This window comes from Thalassophryne amazonica, chromosome 7 (assembly GCF_902500255.1).
Source record: "Thalassophryne amazonica chromosome 7, fThaAma1.1, whole genome shotgun sequence".
Taxonomy (NCBI): Eukaryota; Metazoa; Chordata; class Actinopteri; order Batrachoidiformes; family Batrachoididae; genus Thalassophryne; species Thalassophryne amazonica.
In genome coordinates this window covers 92,709,956-92,730,801 of record NC_047109.1, presented here as the reverse complement: position 1 = coordinate 92,730,801, position 20,846 = coordinate 92,709,956, and the positions used below count along the sequence as shown (strand labels likewise).

The 20,846-nt window shown below is 38.1% G+C and overlaps 2 protein-coding genes across 3 annotated transcripts in view; one reads left to right on the top strand and one right to left on the bottom strand.

Moving 5' to 3' along the window:
• Positions 1-11,486, bottom strand: part of aplp1 (amyloid beta (A4) precursor-like protein 1) — a 193,602-nt gene extending 182,116 nt beyond the window's left edge. Inside the window, 1 exon segment of the mRNA XM_034173674.1 lies at positions 11,309-11,486. Coding sequence (XP_034029565.1) covers positions 11,309-11,374 — 66 coding nt within the window. The 5' untranslated portion in view covers positions 11,375-11,486.
• Positions 11,487-16,869: 5,383 nt separating this feature from the next.
• Positions 16,870-20,846, top strand: part of zmp:0000001114 (suppressor of tumorigenicity 14 protein) — a 69,142-nt gene continuing 65,165 nt past the window's right edge. The window contains exon 1 of one of the 2 annotated variants that reach the window (XM_034175070.1): positions 16,870-17,103. In XM_034175070.1, coding sequence (XP_034030961.1) covers positions 17,077-17,103 — 27 coding nt within the window. In that variant the 5' untranslated portion in view covers positions 16,870-17,076. The remainder of the gene's footprint in view (positions 17,104-20,846) is intronic. The other variant, XM_034175069.1, reaches the window with a different exon arrangement.

The window sequence follows — 20,846 nt, the reverse complement described above, 5'->3', positions numbered from 1 at the left end:
GATTATCCCTGAGCTCCTAAATTAATTGAGTATACTGCAGTGTGTGTATGTATGTGAAAGAGAAACATGGAGACACAGAGAGATCAGTTTGTCCTTATCCTTTTTCTTCCCGTTTTTTTTTTTGTTTTTGTTTTTTTTACAAATCCCCTTCTGTTACTGCACTGAGAGGCAACTGGAGTGGGAGCTGCACGAATCAACATGGCTGGATTCCAACATAAATCCTGCAATTGCTGTTGCAACTTAGCAATTTTTTTTCCTTCTTTCTTTCATTTGTCTTCAGCTTGATTCATGTCCCTCTCCTTCTTTCTTACTCACACAGTCACGATTCCATTCAGCTTCTCTCCATTCATACTTGTGATTTTCATAGCTTTACTTAAAAACTAAGACACTGTTTGCTTCTGGGTTTCTGTAGTTATTCATCATTTGCATTTCCACACTACTGGGGCATCAATATTTGGGACTGCATCAGTTACAACTGTATATAAAAGAAATAACAAAAATGCCTTGATAAAGCTGATGTTTTCAGTAATAATGTTTGCACTGCAACTTATTTGGAATATTGTTTTTTTCATTTGCAATAGAAAATATCAAAAAACAGTATCAAATGATCCCACAGCTGTACAATGTACAGTGATATGAAAATGAGCAAAATCAGCAAATACTCAAGTTTAAATCCTCAAAAGTTGTAATGTTCCTACATGACCATCTTAAACAATTAATATATGATCAGAATTATTCACAATTATGTATCTGTGGCAGGCTAATCTGTTAACAAACTCACAAACAACTCTACTGCCACTGCAATGATGAAACCATGAATTACTTTCCTTCTAACAACACTCAATAAGCATTTGGGAACTGAGGACACTAATTGTTGAAGCTTTGTGGGTGGAATTCTTTCCCATTCTGGCTTGATGTACGACTTCAGTTGTTCAACAGTCCGGGGTCTCTGTTGTCGTATTTTGCGCTTCATAATACACCACACATTTTCAATGGGCAACAGGTCTGGACTGCAGACAGGCCAGCCTCGTACCAGCACTCTTTTACTACAAAGCCACGCTGTTTTAACACATGCAGAATGTGGCTTGACATTGTCTTGCTGAAATAAGCAGGGGCGTCCCTAAAAAGACGTTGCTTGGATGTCAGCATGTGTTGCTCCAAAACCTGGATGTACCTTTCAGCATTGATGGTGTCATCACTGATATGCAAGCTGCCCATGCCATGTGCACTAATACACCCCCATACCATCACAGATGCTGGCTTTTGAATTTTGCGCTGGTAACACTCTGGATGGTCTTTTTCCTCTTTTGTCCGGAGGACACGATGTCCATGATTTCCAAAAACAATCTGAAATGTGGACTCATCAGACCACAGCACACTTTTCCACTTTGCGTCTGTCCATTTCAAATGAGTTCGGGCCCAGAGAAGGCGGCGGTGTTTCTGGATCTTGTTGATGTATGACTTTCGCTTTGCATGGTAGAGTTTTAACTTGCACTTGACAAACTGTGTTAACTGACAATAGCTTTCTGAAGTGTTCCTGAGCCCACACGGTAAAATCCTTTACACAATGATGTCAGTTTTTAATGCAGTTCTGCCTGAGGGATCGAAGGTCACGAGCATTCAATGTTGGTTTTCGGCCTTGCTGCTTACGTGTAGAAAGTTCTCCAGATTCTCTGAATCTTCTGATTATATTATGGACTGTAGATGATGGAATCCCTAAATTCCTTGCAATTGAATGTTGAGACACATTGTTCTTAAACTGTTGGATTATTTATCACACAGTTGTTCACAAAGTGCTGATCCTCTCCCCATCTTTGCTTGTGAGCAGCTGAGACCTTTGGGGATGCTCCTTTTATACCCAGTCATGACACTTACAATTCGTGTCTTCAGTTCCCAAATGCTTATTGAGTGTTGTTAGAAGGAAAGGTGATGTAACACAGTGGTAAACATACCACTGTCCCAGCTTTTTTTAAAACATGTTACAGGTATTCATTTCAAAATGAGCAAATATTTGAACAAAAACAATAAGGTTTATCAGTTTGAACAATAAATATCTTGTCTTTGTGGTGTATTCAATTAATATAGGTTGAAGAGGATTTGCAAATCATTGTATTCTGTTTTTATTTACATTTCACACAATGTCCCAACTTCACTGGATTTGGGGTTGTAATTAGTTGTGTCAAAACCAAAATTTATTGTGTATAAAGTAATAAAAGCAGGTTAAAAAGAAAAAAAAATCTTCATAACTGAATAGCAACACCAAAAATCTGTCATGTCTCCTTGACAAATGGCTTACTGCTGCAGTCACAACCCTCAGAAACATGGAAAGACCTGACATAATAAACCTCTAGTTCCAGAAAAAGTATGTTAACCTCGGAGGAAAATATGGATCAACTACTTAGCCTATCACAGTAAAACTAGTTTGACGTTATCTTTTTGGGCGAAATAAAATTTTTGCCCAAAAATTTCAAAATTTTTGTTTATTATGGAGTGCTAGTAACTTCACTAATTGTACACAGAATGTGAATGTATTACATATAGCAGTAATGTCTTTTAAAATTAATTTTAAATATTTATTTTTAACATTTGTAACATTGTTGGCTCACTAGTTGCAAACACGGTTGCCATGGCTTTGACGTCAACTCGGATACCCTTCATCCAAGTTTCTCAGCAAAAATTCTAACCCAACGGAGCATTCAATGCTAGAGGTCGGAATCTCCGATCTTCCAAAGATTTTGAAGGCAGCATAATACCATTAATGAATTGTCAATTTGTATTTTGAAATAGTACAATTGTAATTTCTTTGACTTTTCTGGTTGGAAGTAAGAAATTCTGGGTTTTGACTTTGTCTTTCTTGTCCCTGATTGTCCTTGTCCCAAGGACGCAGCATAAACGTCCTTGCCTCCCTGCCCCACAATTAAATAAAATTATGTTTATGTGTTTTCATGTAACCCCCCCCATACACACAATGTGGTTAGGGTTACAGATTTCCTAGCATTTGAGATTTTTACAGAAAGTAACAACCATCTTAAAGTCACTTCCTACACAGATTTAATACACCACAGACAAATTTAGGTTCTTCAAATAATTAGTTGTATCAAAACCAAAATTTATTGTGTATAAAGTAATAAAAGCAGGTTAAAAAGAAAAAAATCTTCATAACTGAATAACAACACCAAAATGAGCTTTTAGTTTTGTGTAGGCTCAAAGGAGATTGTTTGTAAAGGAAATCATTTGTGTCGTCACTTCATTGATGACCTTTAACAATGGAATGAGCGCCGTTTAGCGTGTCAGTTGGCTATGTGCTTTGGGAGTGGTGGCAGGTAAGAGTTATGACATTGTGAAGCCTGAAAGACAAATTACGAAGTGACACCCCATGACAACGTGTCTGTCAGCAACGATACACAATACCTGTTTGAAAAATAAAAAGGTGTACTGAAGCATACTTTTGGAGTAGCTATGGGACTATACAGTACAATTCACAAGTGTCATTATCCCAGTCCAATAAAAAAAAAAAGAAATGTCACACTACAACAAAGGAGAAGAAGAAAAAACATCTCAGCAAATTTGGCCAAACCAGGGTCCAGTGGGATACATGACAAGTGAATTAAGGAAAGCAGGCAGTTTATTAAGACTAACGTGACAGTGTAATCCAGCCAGCAAAACCTCTCACAGTGTAATCTTCAGTGTAAACCTTCATAGGCAGGTCTCCTTGTATGAAGCTAAAGCCTATTCCTCAGCAGAGCAGTAATCCCACTAAGGCTCTTACAGATATAAAATTATTTTTAAAAAATGAAGGGAGAGGCTTTACGCTTGTTACAGAGTCAGTGTGGAAGATGGCTAATAAATAAACATCTCAGAAATCCTCTTAACTGCTGGGATAGTAAGTCAGCACTATACATAATCAATTGCTTACTCTTTTGATAACTGATTGATCATTAAAGTTGTTTTTTTTTCCCCAGTAAGTAAAGATTCCATCATCTAAATACTTGAACAATGTACAACCCCTGGCAAAAATTATGGAATCACCGGCCTCGGAGGATGTTCATTCAGTTGTTTAATTTTGTAGAAAAAAAGCAGATCAAAGACATGACACAAAACTAAAGTCATTTCAAATGGCAACTTTCTGGCTTTAAGAAACACTATAAGAAATCAAGAAAAAAAGATTGTGGCAGTCAGTAACGGTTACTTTTTTAGACCAAGCAGAGAAAAAAAATATGGAATCACTCAATTCTGAGGAAAAAATTATGGAATCACCCTGTAAATTTTCATCCCCAAAACTAACACCTGCATCATATCAGATCTGCTCGTTAGTCTGCATCTAAAAAGGAGTGAACACACCTTGGAGAGCTGTTGCACCAAGTGGACTGACATGAATCATGGCTCCAACACGAGAGATGTCAATTGAAACAAAGGAGAGGATTATCAAACTCTTAAAAGAGAGTAAATCATCACGCAATGTTGCAAAAGATGTTGGTTGTTCACAGTCAGCTGTGTCTAAACTCTGGACCAAATACAAACAACATGGGAAGGTTGTTAAAGGCAAACATACTGGTAGACCAAGGAAGACATCAAAGCGTCAAGACAGAAAACTTAAAGCAATATGTCTCAAAAATCGAAAAATGTACAACAAAACAAATGAGGAACGAATGGGAGGAAACTGGAGTCAACGTCTGTGACCGAACTGTAAGAAACTGCCTGAAGGAAATGGGATTTACATACAGAAAAGCTAAACGAAAGGCATCATTAACACCTAAACAGAAAAAAACAAGGTTACAATGGGCTAAGGAAAAGTAATTGTGGACTGTGGATGACTGGATGAAAGTCATATTCAGTGATGAATCTCAAATCTGCATTGGGCAAGGTGAGGATGCTGGAACCTTTGTTTGGTGCCTTTCCAATGAGATTTATAAAGATGACTGCCTGAAGAGAACATGTAAATTTCCACAGTCATTGATGATATGGGGCTGCATGTCAGGTAAAGGCACTGGGGAGATGGCTGTCATTACATCATCAATAAATGCACAAGTTTATGTTGATATTTTGGACAATTGAAAGGATGTTTGGGGATGATGAAATCATTTTTCAAGATGATAATGCATCTTGCCATAGAGCAAAAACTGCAAAAACATTCCTTGCAAAAAGACACATAGGGTCAATGTCAACGAGCAGATCTGATTTGATGCAGGTGTTAATTTGGGGGATGAAAATTTACAGGGTGATTCCATCATTTTTTCCTCAGAATTGAGTGATTCCATATTTTTTTCCTCTGCTTGGTCTAAAAAAGTAACCGTTACTGACTGTCACAATCTTTTTTTCTTGATTTCTTATAGTGTTTCTTAAAGCCAGAAAGTTGCCATTTGAAATTACTTTAGTTTTGTGTCATGTTGTGATCTGCTTTTTTTCTACAAAATTAAACAACTGAATGAACATCCTCTGAGGCCGGCGATTCCATAATTTTTGCCAGGGGTTGTAAGCTTGTTTGTGCTTTTATTCATCTCCTTTTTCTCTACAATGTTTTAAAGGGCATTTTTACAAAACATTTTACACCATTAATGATTAACTAATTAATGCAAAACTAAAAATGAGTTTAAAGGTGTAGGCCCCTTTGATTTTACAAAAACGTTGGCAAAATTTGCTTCCTGTTGAACTTCAGTTATCAAAAGTACCTTTATTTCTGTGGTATATCTCAAAATCACAGTATGTATTTCAGGGGGATTTCACTGCATATCATGAGTTCACTGCATGACATCTTGCAGACAACATGAATTTATGATGAATTCGATGGAACTGGGAACTAGAAATTTCTGACTTCCAATTAGGAAAATACATAAAATCTAAGAAGTTTAAGATAAAATGCTACCTAAATGTCGAGATGTCCAGATAAAATGTCCAGGGTTTATCCTGAGTTCTTTCTAATGCGCTCTCTGTTCACCTTTTCTTTGTGCTTCAATTTTACATTGTATATGGGGATTTTCATTCACAACTGAAGGTCTACTGACAACCTCAGTGAGGAATCTGAGTTCCTCAGTTTGCAACGGTCCTGGATCAAGACTAAGATTCAGACTTTCACTGTACTTGGCCACTGCATTCACTTATCTCAGCACTGACATTCGTGTCTTTGGAACTTTGGCCTTTAAGACAGGCAGGTGCTTGGGAAGAGCTTATGGAGTCATGAGGTCACTGGACAGAGGTGACCTCTTTTTTAAGACAATGTGAATTGTCATTACCCATATTGCGAAGGCTTTTTGTCCAGCCTTCCGTCCATCCGTCTGTCTGTTTGTCTGTGTTCAGCATAACTCCAGTCCTATTACTGCCATAGTTTTCAAATTCACAGGGAAATTCACAGCTCGAAACAATCTCCTTTACAAAAGTCACATTCTGTTTCAATCTGTTTGTTTTGTTTTTGAGTGATGGGGTGACAGCCAATCAGAGTAGAGCTGCACCATAACATCAGTGGCTGCTTTCTCCAAAACCGCTTTGTTTTGAGTGTTTAAATACATGTTTCTCATATATTATGTAAGTGCTAGCGAGAAATAAACACTTCTACAACTGAAAATGCTGTTTTTGGTAACTAATAGCACCTCTGAACGTATAATTTTGCTGATGTTAGCATGGTGACATCACAGGCTCGTAGCTAGCTGCAAAACTCAGTTTCGTTTGTTTGTAAATATAACCTCTTTGTCATATGTTATGTAAATGCTAGCAAGAAATAAACACTTCTAAAACTGAAAATGATGTTTTTGTAACCTGATAACACTTCTGGAGTCATTTACAAGATATTTTGTGGACAGCAGCATGCACCCTAACTTCCACTAACTCAAAGCTAACTTCCTATTGCGTTAAATTTGTCTCATTAATACCTGAAAATGCACAGAGGGTGATCTACAAATATTCCTTGATTCGCACAACTTCTACCCTTGTCAAATGCTCATGTACACACACACACACACACACACACACACACACACACACACACACACACACACACACACACACACACACACACACACACACTGCTCTGTAATCCATCTTTGCTAGTCTAGCAGCTTTCAAAATTGGATTCCCTCACCCTTCATTTCCAGGTGGAATGTGTTTTTGGCCTGAACAACAGTTCCAGCTGGGACATCATGACTCATTCAACGCCTCCACATACAAGCCTAGGCTCCAGCAACTGAAAACAGGATTCATTTCTTTTCCAGGGAAGGTGCTGAGTACGTAAGTTACTGGCAATAAATAAATGTTAATTCTATAAAACTGAGTCTGCTGTAAGTCAAGATGAGACATGAAGAAGGCGGGTTCAGCTGAGAGCTGTTTGGAGCATTGATCTCCAAATAAGTGGCTTCTTCTTTCAGGGACACCTATTGGGGTGGAGGTTAAAAGGATTCTAAGAGCCCATGGCCCATGTAAATAAGCAGACTATTTACTGCAAGTGCCGAGTTAAAATAAAATAACATGAGAAGATGTTTGAGTTAAAATGAGTTTTTACATTAAAAACAGTAAATTAATATGAAGACAAACTTGTGAAACCCCAAATCAGAAAAAGTTGGGATGGTGCGGAAAATTCAAAAACAAAACAAAACAAAGCAAACAAACAGAAAAACAAACAAACAAAAACAAAAAACCCTAAGTCATTTTTACCTTGAGCTGGACTTCTATTTCATTGCAAACTGCATGAATCAAAAATGTTTCATGTTTTGTGTGGGCATCTTCATTTCATTTGTTAAGGGCCCATTCACACATAACATGAAAGACGCAGAAACCGGAAGGAAACACGCAAACCAAACACGAAATGGAGAACAACGAACCATTGTGTGTGTGCACGAACACAGTGCAAGCAACTGAGATGTGTTGCACCACATCGTACCACTGATGTGGAGAAAGATAAAATAAAAACAAGCTGTATAATTAGTGAATATCACTGGGTTGATATAAATAATAAATAAAAGGGGACACAATACAGAACCCCGTGGTTAAATAACCCTGGTTAAATAAAAAATAAATACCACTCACAGGATTCGAACCTGCAATTTACAAAAGCTCTGATTACCAGACGGAAACTTTATCATTGCGCTACAATCACTGTCTTATAACAGGGGCATAAAATGGAAAGTGAAAGTGGTGTATGTGTCGCACTGTTGGCTTGTCATATAGTCCTGCAGCGTGCCGCTCACAGGACATGCATGTCCTGTCAGAGAGACATAACATTCAGATCGCCTGCTGCATGTCCACATGAACTGACAGTCCATTTCAGCCTGGACAGCCTGTCAATGTGCGTGCTGTGCTCGCTCTCCAGCCCGATATATGTTTTTAATGTATTTCCACATGAGGACAGCAAGCACACACACATGTATCACAGTGGATAGTTGTAAGGTCCTGTCCCTCAAAACACGGTACGTGTTCTGCAGCTGTGACATCCAGGACAAGAGATGTCAACAGCTACTGCCTTTGGCAGCCAGCCATGCCCCCTGTCCATTCAGCGCACTGACCAAGGTGTCACTCGGTGATCAGATGAGAGGCACCTCGCCTGCGGGGGGGGGGGGGGCTGCGTCGCACACGTGTTGTGGGGGGGCCAACACTCTGGCACGCCACATGTGTACTTGGCAATGCCACAGTCATGGGGGCACTTAGACAAATTTCACATCCAGCTTGAAAGTGATTGTCTGCTCACTGTTTTCATGCTAACAGCACGACTGGCCACACATCTCCTAAGTGCACCGCGAGCAGTATTAGATGTTTATGTGTCACCTGGAATTTGGCCAACACCTGCTGGGAGAGGGATCTAATGGGCTCTCACAGGGCACACTCTGTCTTTCAGCTGCTTGTGTGCGCGAATGGTTGTAGCAACAGGTGTATGAGGCGTTGGAGGCAGCTCCGATTTTTCATAAATGGCATGCAATTCCTCCTCTGTGCGCGAGTCGGCTTCAGGAATGGCATCCGGCGTAAAACCTGTGCCAATTCAACATGCAGCTCCACCTTGGATTTGCTGTGGCGACCCCGAGTGCAAACAAGGGAGCAGCCGAAGGGACTTACTATATATATATATATATATATATATATATATATATATATATATATATATATATATATTTTTTTTTTTTTTTTTTTTTTTTTTTTTTTATATAAAACTAATATTTTTGGAGAAGCTATGGATATTACCTAACATTAATAACTACATTCTGGACTCATATGCCATTCCAGCAGGGGATGGTAAACCATCTTTATATTAAAAGTGTTGAGTGCGTGCATGCTTTATTAGTAAATTCAATGTAAGTACATCATATAATTGTAAATACGTTAAAAATACATGGAGATGACAATAATGTGAAAACACTTATTGCCATTGTCATCTATTTAAAAATCAAATGACAAAATGGATGTAATAATAAAATAATAATGATAATAATAATAATGATAATAATAATGATAATGATAGTGTGTATATGATAACAAAAACCTAAACAATTTATAAATACATTAAGACAGTATATTAACATTAAAATGACATAATTAACTAGGAACAAAAGGGTTGAGTTCTTCTTCTAAAAATAGTTGAGGTTTAAGGTTCTAAAAACATTCTGGACTCACATGCCATTCCAACTCCAACTGTAGAAACTTTGCATAATTTATTACCACCCTTGAAAAACACTACCCAATCTAGAGCCCATGGATCCCCACAGGCAACACGCTTTTTGTGTATACTGTTTTTGTATCAAATCATTATTACGATCACCTATTTGAAAAAAAAACATGATTATTTAAATGTTTTAACCTCATTACTAGCCCGAAACTTTTTTGGAATGTGCTGCAGACCTAAAATGTAGGAATGGAAGTGGAATGATGCTGACCACACAAAGCATGATATATCTTGGGTTCATGGCATCAACAATGACAAAGAAATCAAAGTAAATGTAACAATCACTGAGATTTTTTAAAAAAAATCTTTATTATTTGCATTTTCCATACAATCCAACTTTTTCTGATTTGTGGCTGTACATTTATGTTGTCCAGGCACACAGAGAGGAAGAAAAATAAATCAACGTATGTTGTGTTGACAGCAATATTTGATATAATATAATATATATATTGCATAGAATTACAGAATGCTATTTCAGGACCTAGAAGTGAAATAATGTTTTGTTTTTTTGTTTTTTGGAAAACTATCTGTAATGCTGTCACAGTAAATTTTAAGGCAGTGATTCTCTAAGTATAATATATAAAATTAACCCTTTTCAATTATGAAAATTCTTTGAAGTACTGAGCATCTCTGTCTGTACTGAAGTGGCATCCAATGCTAAAATAATACCTTCAATTCATATGGGCAAGACATATAGCTCCATGGTTTTGATGCAGAATAAATAAAAAAATTATTATTTTAAATTATCTTACCATTAAAACTGCATTCAAACTGTAAAAGAGGGCCTTCAGCAGATTTCACTCAGGGTATTTCGCATGTATGTCTGCATAAAGCTTTCAGTGTTGAAGTAAACTGTGCTGCTGGGGCCCCCAATGTGGTATCTTTTCATCGGGCCCCAAATTCCTGGTGCCGCCCCTGTCTTTTTCTATAAAATGATGGAGATACAAAAGATGACCCCAGTTATTGTTACTCAACTACAGCATATTCAGCAACCTATTAAAGCCACTCTTTTATGTATGGTAGGTGCTGTGTTCGTATTCTGTTTCTAACATTTTCCAGAGCTGATCTGAAAATGGCTGATGCATCACAGAGCTACAACTCCAGACTGCAAAGATTAATTTGGTGAAAATGTGCATTCTGCGTGATGATCTTCCTTTAATATCAAATGTGACACAAGACATCGAATATGCATGACTCCATGGTTCAGGAGAGCTGAAGTCCTCTTAAAGGACACAAGGAAACTGAAGGCTGCATATGAGATGAAACGTGACCTCTATCCTTCTGGCCAGCAAAGCGCTATATGACATTTTTCCTGTCAGATTTAGGCCCAGACTTGGTGCAGTCCAGCAAATGCGGTGGAAGCATCACAGTTTTGCAGCCTGCAGTGTGTCGTTCGTGTGAACTTTGCTTAAAATACACGTCATTTGCATTTCAAATCACCATTATAATGGACACACTCGCTCATTATTCTTTTATCAGGACATTTGACTATTTTCACATTAAAACTGCAAACGGTGCCTGGAAATACGCAGATATGAGCACCGCATTAGTGTATTATGATAAGAGAAACACGTATATGGAATTTTCTCATTGACTTATATCGATACGCAACAAAACACACAAGAAAAACGCAATGCTTCGTCATTGGGATTCGAACATTGTTGTTCCTACCTCAGCGTTTCGCCACACGCAGCAGGACAATACAGCCAGAAAAATAGGTACTGCGTTACGTCCCATTTTCAAGCCTGCTGTTCGTTCTCCTGTTCTTGTGAAATAAATGGCTGAAGTGATGAGCACTGCGCCTTCCTGCGCTGTCTCCTCCGCGTCCTCCAGTGCGCAACGTGCATGAAGCGTGAGAACCAAGCCCCGTTTCAGCGGCCTAGAAAAACAGCGACATCCGGTGGTCACCCGGCAGAACTACACGACTGTCTCTCGCCCTTTGACTTTGACTTTTATTTGGCAATAAAATGACATATAAAATAGACATAAAATCTGTTACCAAGAACAAACACAATAAAGCTTCAGTTGTGGCCCTCTGGGGGTAAAAAGGAGAAGGTCACAGGCAAACAAGGACGAGCAGATTAAATAAGTAGAGGTTCAAGACAAGAAAAACATACAGTAGATGCATGAATTGCATTTTTAAAACAAAAATCGGCGCAGCAGGGACGGTGTTGCGTTCATCAATTTTGACCTAATCGGTACCACTTAAGGTGACTAAATGCCAAATTATTGGTTGAAATAAAAGGATTAATAAATGGAATACTTTTGACTGTGTTGAATGTTTGGTCTCCAAAGTAAAGGTCAAACAAGGTCGACATCCACTAGATTCTATGACAGGTGACGTATGCATGACAGATGGTGCAGACTATTCCTTATTAGACCCCTACCCAAACAATAATTTGCATATTGTTTTACTGAAACTGGAGCAACTTTCTATTTCTACCTCATTTTCTTATTTTAATGTATTGTTACAAGTATTATTATTATTGCTTATCCTTGCACACACTGTTTGATGCACATTTTCCTCTACTTGCACCCATCTTGTGTGTTTTTCTTAAGAGCTGACGTAACGTGAATTTCTCCACCATGTGATCAATAAAGTCTTATCTTATCTTATCTTATCTTTCGACCCCTGTACAAACTGATTTTGACCTTTGTCACCATTTTTGCTGTTTTTACCCCATAACTCCAGAACATTCCATCATAGATAGTCCAAACTATACGTTTTTGGAATCATTATGATCAGACACATAATGTGGTATAGTTTATATTTTCAGTGTGACTGGAACATTTTTAAATTTTGACCTCTGTGTAATTCTTCATTTACCCCTAGCTACTTACCCCTGGCTACAGCTACCACTCTGGGATGGCTATCATACATTTTTGTGTAGGCCATGGTACATTGATTCTAAGTGTTGTTTAGTCACCATAAGTGGTACCAAAAACCTGCTTGGCCAATGGACTGTTATGACGAAAAGTGAGCTGAGCCAAAAGGCGAAGCTCTCTATCTACTGGTCAGTCTTTGTTTCTACTCTCACCTATGGTCATGAGGGTCGGGTCATGACCGAAAGAACTAAATTGTGGGTACACACAGTTGAGGCTGGTGTCTCCTTTAGAGATAAGGTGAGAAGCTCCGTCATCCGTGGGGAGCTCGGAGCAGAGCCACTGCTCCTTCGTGTTGAAAGGATGAGGCTGAGGTGGTTCAGGCATCTGGTAAAGATGGCCCCTGGGCAGCTCCCTAGGGAGGTGTTCCAGGCACGTCCATCTGGAAGGAGACTCCGGGGAAGATCCAGGACTAGGTGGAGAGATTATATCTCTACACTGGCCTGGGAACGCCTCGGAATCCCCCAGTTAGAGTTGGTTAATATGTCCCAGGAAAGAGAAGTTGTTGCTGCCCCTGTGACTCGATCCCAGAAAAATGATAGAAGATGTATGTAATATGTATACATTTCTTGACTAAAATTTTCATTTAATTTTTTAAATTTAATTTTCAGCAGCAATATAAAGTGGAAAATCCACTCCATGACAATAATCTTGTTACCCCAAAACTGTTATCAGGTAACAACAACAACAACAACAACAATAATAATAATAATAATAATAATACATTAATACATACATACATACATACATACATCAAATTAACCAAATGCAATAATTAATTTGGATCTGATAGACAGAAATACTTGTTGCATAATTAATATTATGTGATAACTGCTCAGACACCACTCAACTTACTGTAAATAATACCAGCATATATATTTGCTAGCTGACTTACCCGTTCTACGCATGGGTAATAGAGAATATATATATTCAACGTCACTTTAGTTAAGGTGTAGTAAGTTGCATTGCATTGTGTGCATGTTGTCATCATTAATTTTCATAGAGCAAGTTGTGACATTCATGAGACTCGAGTGAATAATGATAAAAGGTGACAGCATGTACTCTCAGATGGAGTGCGCTGGCCCATTCTGATTGTAATTAAAGTGCAGCCTAGCCAGCCACTACTGAAGTGTGATGCTTCAACTCAATTCAGTTTATTTAATTTATAACATGCCAAATCACAACAAAAGTTGCCTCAAGGCACCTCACACAAAACAGTTCAAAATCAAAATGAAAATGAGTGAGTAAATTAAAAGATTCAAATACAATTAAAAGACACAAGTAATTCATAAGAAAGGGAGTAAAAATAAATTTTTAGTCTTGACTTTAAAATGTCCACGGAATCTGACTGCCTCACTGTTGCAAGGAGACTGGTCCATAGAGCGGGTGCATGATAAGCGAAGGCTCTTTGACCTGCTGACTTCTTCTTCACCCTAGGAACATACAGTAGTCCCGCATCCTGTGACCACATAACCCGGGCCGGTACATAGGGTTTCACCAAATTGGCCAGGTATGAATGCTTGCTACCTGACCTGAGTACCACGTGAACTGGGAAAATAAGGGCTCCAGTGAGCAGGTCATGATCTAATATATAAGGCTGACCATGTGTGCATGTGTATGTTCACACACGTACACTTTCAACCTAAGGACCCCAGTGGCGTCCCCCTCGGTGCCTCCCCATTACTATAGTGAGTTTGGTGTTGATTGCTTAATTGGTCGACGTTACAGAGATCTATACGTCAAAACAATGAGACACAGGAACAGCTTCTTTCCACAGGTCATCACACTGATGAACAACCTAACCTGCCTAAAACTCACTAATTCATCTACCTCATGTACAGTTGAACTTCAGTCTGTTGTCTGCCTCACATGTCCTTTTTCTTTTTCTTTTCTTGCACATTTCATTTGCACATTTTATTACTGTGAATTATTCAGTGTTTAGTGTATATTTATACATGTCATACAGAGACAGCAGCTCAAACTGAAATCAAATCCCTTGTATTCTGTGGATACTTTGCTTGTTTGCTTGTGAACAGCTTGGAGCATACAATTTTTCATATATTGTTATGAAATTGTTACTGAATATTCATATCCTGATAGACAATAACTGATTCATTTTCAAGGTCATAGGTCAAAGGTCAAAATCAGGAAAAATGTTGGAAAACTTCCTATCTTTAACATTGAATGAATTTTCAAAAATTCACAACTGTCAACAAATAAATATATTAAAGTTCTTTCATATTTGACAGTGTTATGTAGGATGGTATCGTTTATCAATTGACAAAGTTTGATCTGGATCAAATCCAGATTACAGATTTGGTGGCCAATTAAATTTAACATTGAAAACCAAATTTAATGTATATTTTACATTATATCTTAATCAAACGTGCCCCAATCACACTCATATTTGAATGTGAGGTGCAGACTGGCACTCACTATCACCTGACAAAGTTTGATCCGGATCTGATCCAGATTGTGGATTTTGTGGACATTTCAATTTAATGTTGAAAAGCCCATTTGGTGTACATTTTGCATTATATCTCAATCAAAAGTGCCTCAATCACTCTTTTCTTCTATTCTTCTGTTATGGATTTACCTACACCACCAAAAACTGGATGGAGGTTCCAATTTTATGCTTGTTGTTTCAGTTATCAGTCGGAAATCAAATGCCAAAAAGCAATGACAAATTGTGCATAGCAGAGAAAAATGATCTGAACCAGAATTCAGAAAGTGAAAAAGTTGCAAAAAAAAACCAAACCAAACAAAAACAAACAAACAAACAAACAAACAAAAAACCCTTACAACACCACACACACACAAAAAAAACTTTGATTCAAGTGCATGAACTAAATGCATACTCCTGACATTTGATCACATTTACTTTAGCTTATCAAAAGCCACTTCTAACAGGACTTTGACCTTGCAAATTTTTTCCAAAGTAAAATTTTTGTGGAATTGGAAACTGATGTTGGCGGAGGTTTGTGCTCTATGAGCGCGGTGCTCTAGTTTCTCATGGTCTGAGAGTTCTTCAGGTGCATTTTGTTAGCTGCCATGTGCCTTTTTCTAAGGAGTGGCTTCTGTCTGGTCACTCTACCATACAGGCCTGATTGGTGGATTGCTGCAGTGATGGTTGATTTTCTGGAAGGTTCTTCTCTCCACAGAGGAATGTTGGAGCTCTGACAGAGTGACCATCTGGTTCTTGGTCACCTCCCTGACTAAGGCTGTGAGTACTTTCTGGATGCATCATATATATATATATATATATATATATACACATTGTAGTTCATTTTATTTGATTATTTTAAATAGGAGTCAAAATTATACAATTTTCACGTATGTAAAATCAGTTTTCAACAAAATACACTGTAATAATAATAATAATAAAAACTTTTTGGTGAAGTTCCAGAAAGTTGTATAAAGACTCAATTTTATGGAAGCGTACTGCATTCACTTGATAAATTTATTTTTTTGGTTTGTTTTTCTGAGTACTTTATTTTTTGTCTCTTTTTTGGAATAATTATTTCTGTTTTTCTGAGTTTTTCTGTTTTTCAGAGTAATTTATTTTTATGGTTGGTTTTTCCAGAGTAATTTTTTTCCCTGATTTTCTGAATATTTTTTTTTCTTCTGTTTTTCGGAGCAATTTTTTTTTCTGAGCATTTGAAGACGCATTCATTCACTGAGAGCTCGATTTTGTAACAAACATGACATTGTTCAGTTTAATCAAGTTTTACTTTGATCTGGGTTTAAGACACTGGGAGATTGTCCTGATTGTCTTGCACCTGAAAAACAGAACAACAACAAAAAAAAAACCCTGAAAAACAGGAAAATAATTACTCAGAAAACTGGAAAAATAGTTAAAAAAAAAAAAAAAAAAAGAAAAGAAAAGAAAAAATGTAACCCCCCCAAAAAAACAGAAAAAAGGATAAAAAACAAACCTAAAAATAAATTACTCAGAAAAAAATAAAAATTACTCAGAAAAACAGAAATAATTACTCCGAAAAACAAGCCAAAAAATAAATTTATCAAGTGAATGCAATACGCTTCCGTAGGGATATCGCCCTGTTTGTTAAAAATAATTATTTCTACCTTTTAAAAAGAAAATGTGGCAATATCCAAAAATGGTCAGCAGGGGGAGAACTAGTCATGCAAATCAAAAGTAAGCCCCTTCAGTCTGCACACAGCGGAGCAGGAGGTGACCAATATTAAACATCTGGAATTTGTGAGAATGGACTTGGTTACAATTCCTGTATAATATGTTGTTAACCCTTCAGTTTCAGTGAAACACCTGATCAAAGTGTGACTATGGCAGGTATACGGGGCGTGGCTTGTGCCTCGGGGCGTGGGGGAAGTGTTCCGCTTTAGGTGTGACGCTCCTTCATCTGCGACGACGTAGGAAGAGAAACTGTCACCGGGATTTCATTAGGTCTCAAATGTTATTCATTTTAAACGTGAGATTACATAACTGAGAGCTTCAAAGAGGAGTTTGTAAAGTTTTACAAGTTAACAAGGTTCAGGAGGAGGTGCGTGGGATCCAGGTGAAGTCCTGACGGGTCGAGATGAGTACGGCCAGGTATCATTATCAAGTAAGTCCGTTTTTGCTCCAACAACAGACGTCCAGATGAGTAATAATGTTAACAGCAGTGGTTTGCTTTGGCCTGTGGCTCAGTGTGCAGGTGTGATATCCGTTAAGTGTCGGTTGGTGATCCCGCGCAGAGCGGGTGGCTCAGTGGCGTGCGAGCTGGACTGACGGAGCCCGGGTTTGATTTGCTTGAGGTTACCTGTGCTGCATGCACCTGGTCAACATACTTGAGCTGCATGTTCCTGGTCCCCCAAGCTGTAAATGGGTACTGGTCTTGACTGATGGACTGGAGTCCTATCCAGGGAGAATTCATGGTTTTAGCCGCTTCACGCTGCAAACATCAGCTCCATGGGCCTCAGGCCCTTTGTAGGACTTACTGGACTTATTATTTTGATGGTGGTCTGGGTACAAACAAATGGCACAAAAAGCAATTTTATTTCAGTGAATTCTGTTTTGACAACTTCAGTAGGTCCAAGAGCTGGTGGTGGCCAAGTGGTTAGTGCGCTTGATTTCAGTGCCGAAGGTTCTCTGTTCAAATTCCACCCCTACTGCATTTCTCCGTCAGGAAGGGCGTCCAGCGTAAAACCTGTGCCAATTCAACATGCAGATCCACCTTGGATTTGCTGTGGTGACCCAGAGTGCAAAAACAAGGGAGATGAAGGTAGGCACGCGCGTATGACCTAAATATGGCGTCCGCTGCTTGGCTGTATCAGCTGCTTCTGCCTTGCGAGACTTTCTAGGCAGTATAGTGCTGAGTTCGTGCCTTGAGGAATGTATTTACTTTTGGACAATCGGGAATCTCGCTATTTGATGACGTAAATGAAATCTCCCCCTGCAACCTTGTTTTCCAACGGTATTCCTGTGACGAACAGAAATTGGGAAATTCTGTGAAAAATTGAATTGGAAAATTGTGTCAAACATTTTGCTTGTAAACGTGAGTAAGACCAGTTTTCAAATAATATAGAACCAGTGGCGGCTGGCCCATAGGGGGCGCTCGGGCGCTGCCCTCCTAGATGTGGAGGGGAAAAGTCATATATATTTAAAAAGTATCATCAATGTCAGTTTTACTTAATACTATGTGCCTACATGTAATATGAATGATTAAAACAACACTTCCTCCAACTGACTCTCATTCAGCAGTGCATTTCCACCGACAGAAGCAGAGAACGTATCATTCCTCGTCTTGGGCGGTCATTCAGCGCCCTTGAAGTGCAGCGAAATAACCAATTGTATGTAGTTGCTAGGGAAAATTAATAAATATTTGGCAAATCAACATTGCCAAAATTAATGGCTTTGGGGCGCCGGAATTTTAGCCCTTGCTACAAAAATGCGGGAACGTTAGATTACAGTCAGTGATATATGTGACGCTGCAGCTGCTGTCAGTCAGTCAGGAAGAGATGATGGTGACGACGACGTTTGGGTTATATTTATTTATTTCTATTTTGTCTCCGTGTGTTTTGCTGGAGTAAGTTGAAGAACTCTTCGGAGGTTTAAAACGGGACAAAACTAATCAAATCAATCATCATGCTGGTATTTTGATTTAACTTTACAAGTTATGAGGATCAGTTCACAGAAGTGAAATATTCTTTTGAGTATTCCACACTCTAAAACAAATTATTTGCTCAGTTTAAAAACAAAACAAAACCCTAAAATAGCAATTTGCATGTTTTTTAAAGAAATTCTAACTCAGCCACTGAGTACACACAAGGCATTTATAGTCAGACAAACCCAAGTTTAGCAACGCATTTAATGAAGTGGTTTTGTAAACTTAATTTGCTTTGTCCTCTACACTGTTAATTAATTTTAACTAATTTAATTTAAAGGTTTTGGTGTTATTAGTCAAGTTATTTAATTTAAGTTTTTCAAGCTTCTTTAGTTTGCCTCCATTCCACTCAGTAATGTTCATGCAAAATATTACCTTAATTTTCTCTCTCTTTCTCACACACACACACACACACACACACACACACACACACACACACACACACACACACACACACACTTTCTCTCTTTCTCTCTCTGAAGGTGGTGTGAACATTGTAGTATGTACATAATGTTCTTTTGTCAATTGAAGAATTTTTCCATATTTTGAAAGAGTGTAAATTTGGTGATATTTTCTATTTTGTTAAGGTCGGTGTCATTGTGAACCCCAGGATCTGTTTGTCTGTAGATAATGTCAGTTCAGTACAGTTTGGTGTACTATGTGTGTATTTGGTGTCAAATGGTAAAATGTTCTTTGCTCAAGAACTTGAGTGTTGTATTTCATACTGTTCCTTTCCAAAGTAGAAATGGGGCCTAATATAGCTGTAAATGGTTAACTTTATCTGTAAAACTGCTGATTTTGACAAGGACATGTAATGATTATTGTGGAATTGTAGTAATTTTCTGACTGTTCTCTTGAATGCCTGTACTGGACAAGGCAAGGGAATCTATTGGCACAGCAGCCCCACCAAGACTGTTTTTCACCAGCCGCCACTGTAAAGAACATTTAATTCATGTGATTATGTACTTTGCTGTGAAGTTTGATGGTGATCGCAGCATTCGTGTGCATATTTTTATGATCCGCAACACCGATGGCAAGACGGCAGACATGGTGAAATAGCTATTGTTTTTTTTTTTTTTTAGCTTGGCAGCTGCTGTCAGAAAACAGTGTTTATATGGCGGATCGTTGGAAATCACACATTTAAATGAGATAATTAGGTTTGATGGAGTACCATCATTTTGAAATGTAAACAGTGAGACACTTGTCACAGGTTTTCCCTTAAGCGCGCAGACGGAAATTACCAAGATTTTCCGACCTTCAAATGCTCATAACTTTCTTCATATGTGACGTAGAACAAATATTTAAACACCATTTTGAAGATCTCTATAAGGTCTTTCCAACCACGCCATTTCTGTTACAATTCCTTTAACTTTAATTTTTTTTATCACATACCTACTGAAGGGACTCACTAGTAGGTTAAACAGTTTCAGCGTAAACCTTCTAATATGGCTGTTTAATGAAGAATTAAAAATATATATGAGACCAAATAACCAAATTAACTGTACGGAATGCCTGCTGCAGAGGTTTGGACAAAAGCAGCAACTCACAGCCACTCAAAAAAAGAAGGAAGTGGCTATCCCTGTGTGGCTGTATTAATAATTCCAAATTCTATTGTAAGTCGACCAGCCTGACTAGTAGGGCTGCCACAAATCATTATTTTGATAATCGACTAGTCACCAATTATTTTTGTGATTAGTCAACTTCTTGAATTATACTTGCTCTGCTCTTAGATCACCGTCATTAGCTTCAAGCTTGAAGTGTTTAAGGCATCTGCTAACTAAAAAATAAAGACAATTGAAATCTTGATCGTCAACTATGGACAGGGGTGTCATGTCAGTCACCAACATGTTCATGATTGCTTCAGTCAGGATATTTGCTTGCTGAGGTGTGCATGTCGTTGGCTTGGTAACAGTCATCCATTGAAGAGGAACTTTTTTTTTTTTAAGCACTGTAACGTAGCGTTCTAAAACATTAGCATTAATCACATTTCCTATTCAAACATGACATCACTTTTTATATAATGTTACAGTAAACACATAACGTGTGCTAAAGCCAATGAAATCATCATCGCTAACGTTTACAGCTATCAATATAAGTAGGTAGTTCGCTGTAGATGTTGATGTTAGCGACTAACTAGCCAGCCAATAACTTAGATGCTCCTGCATTGCCGTCGTACCATTGTGGAAGGCAAGTTCTGCCTTGCA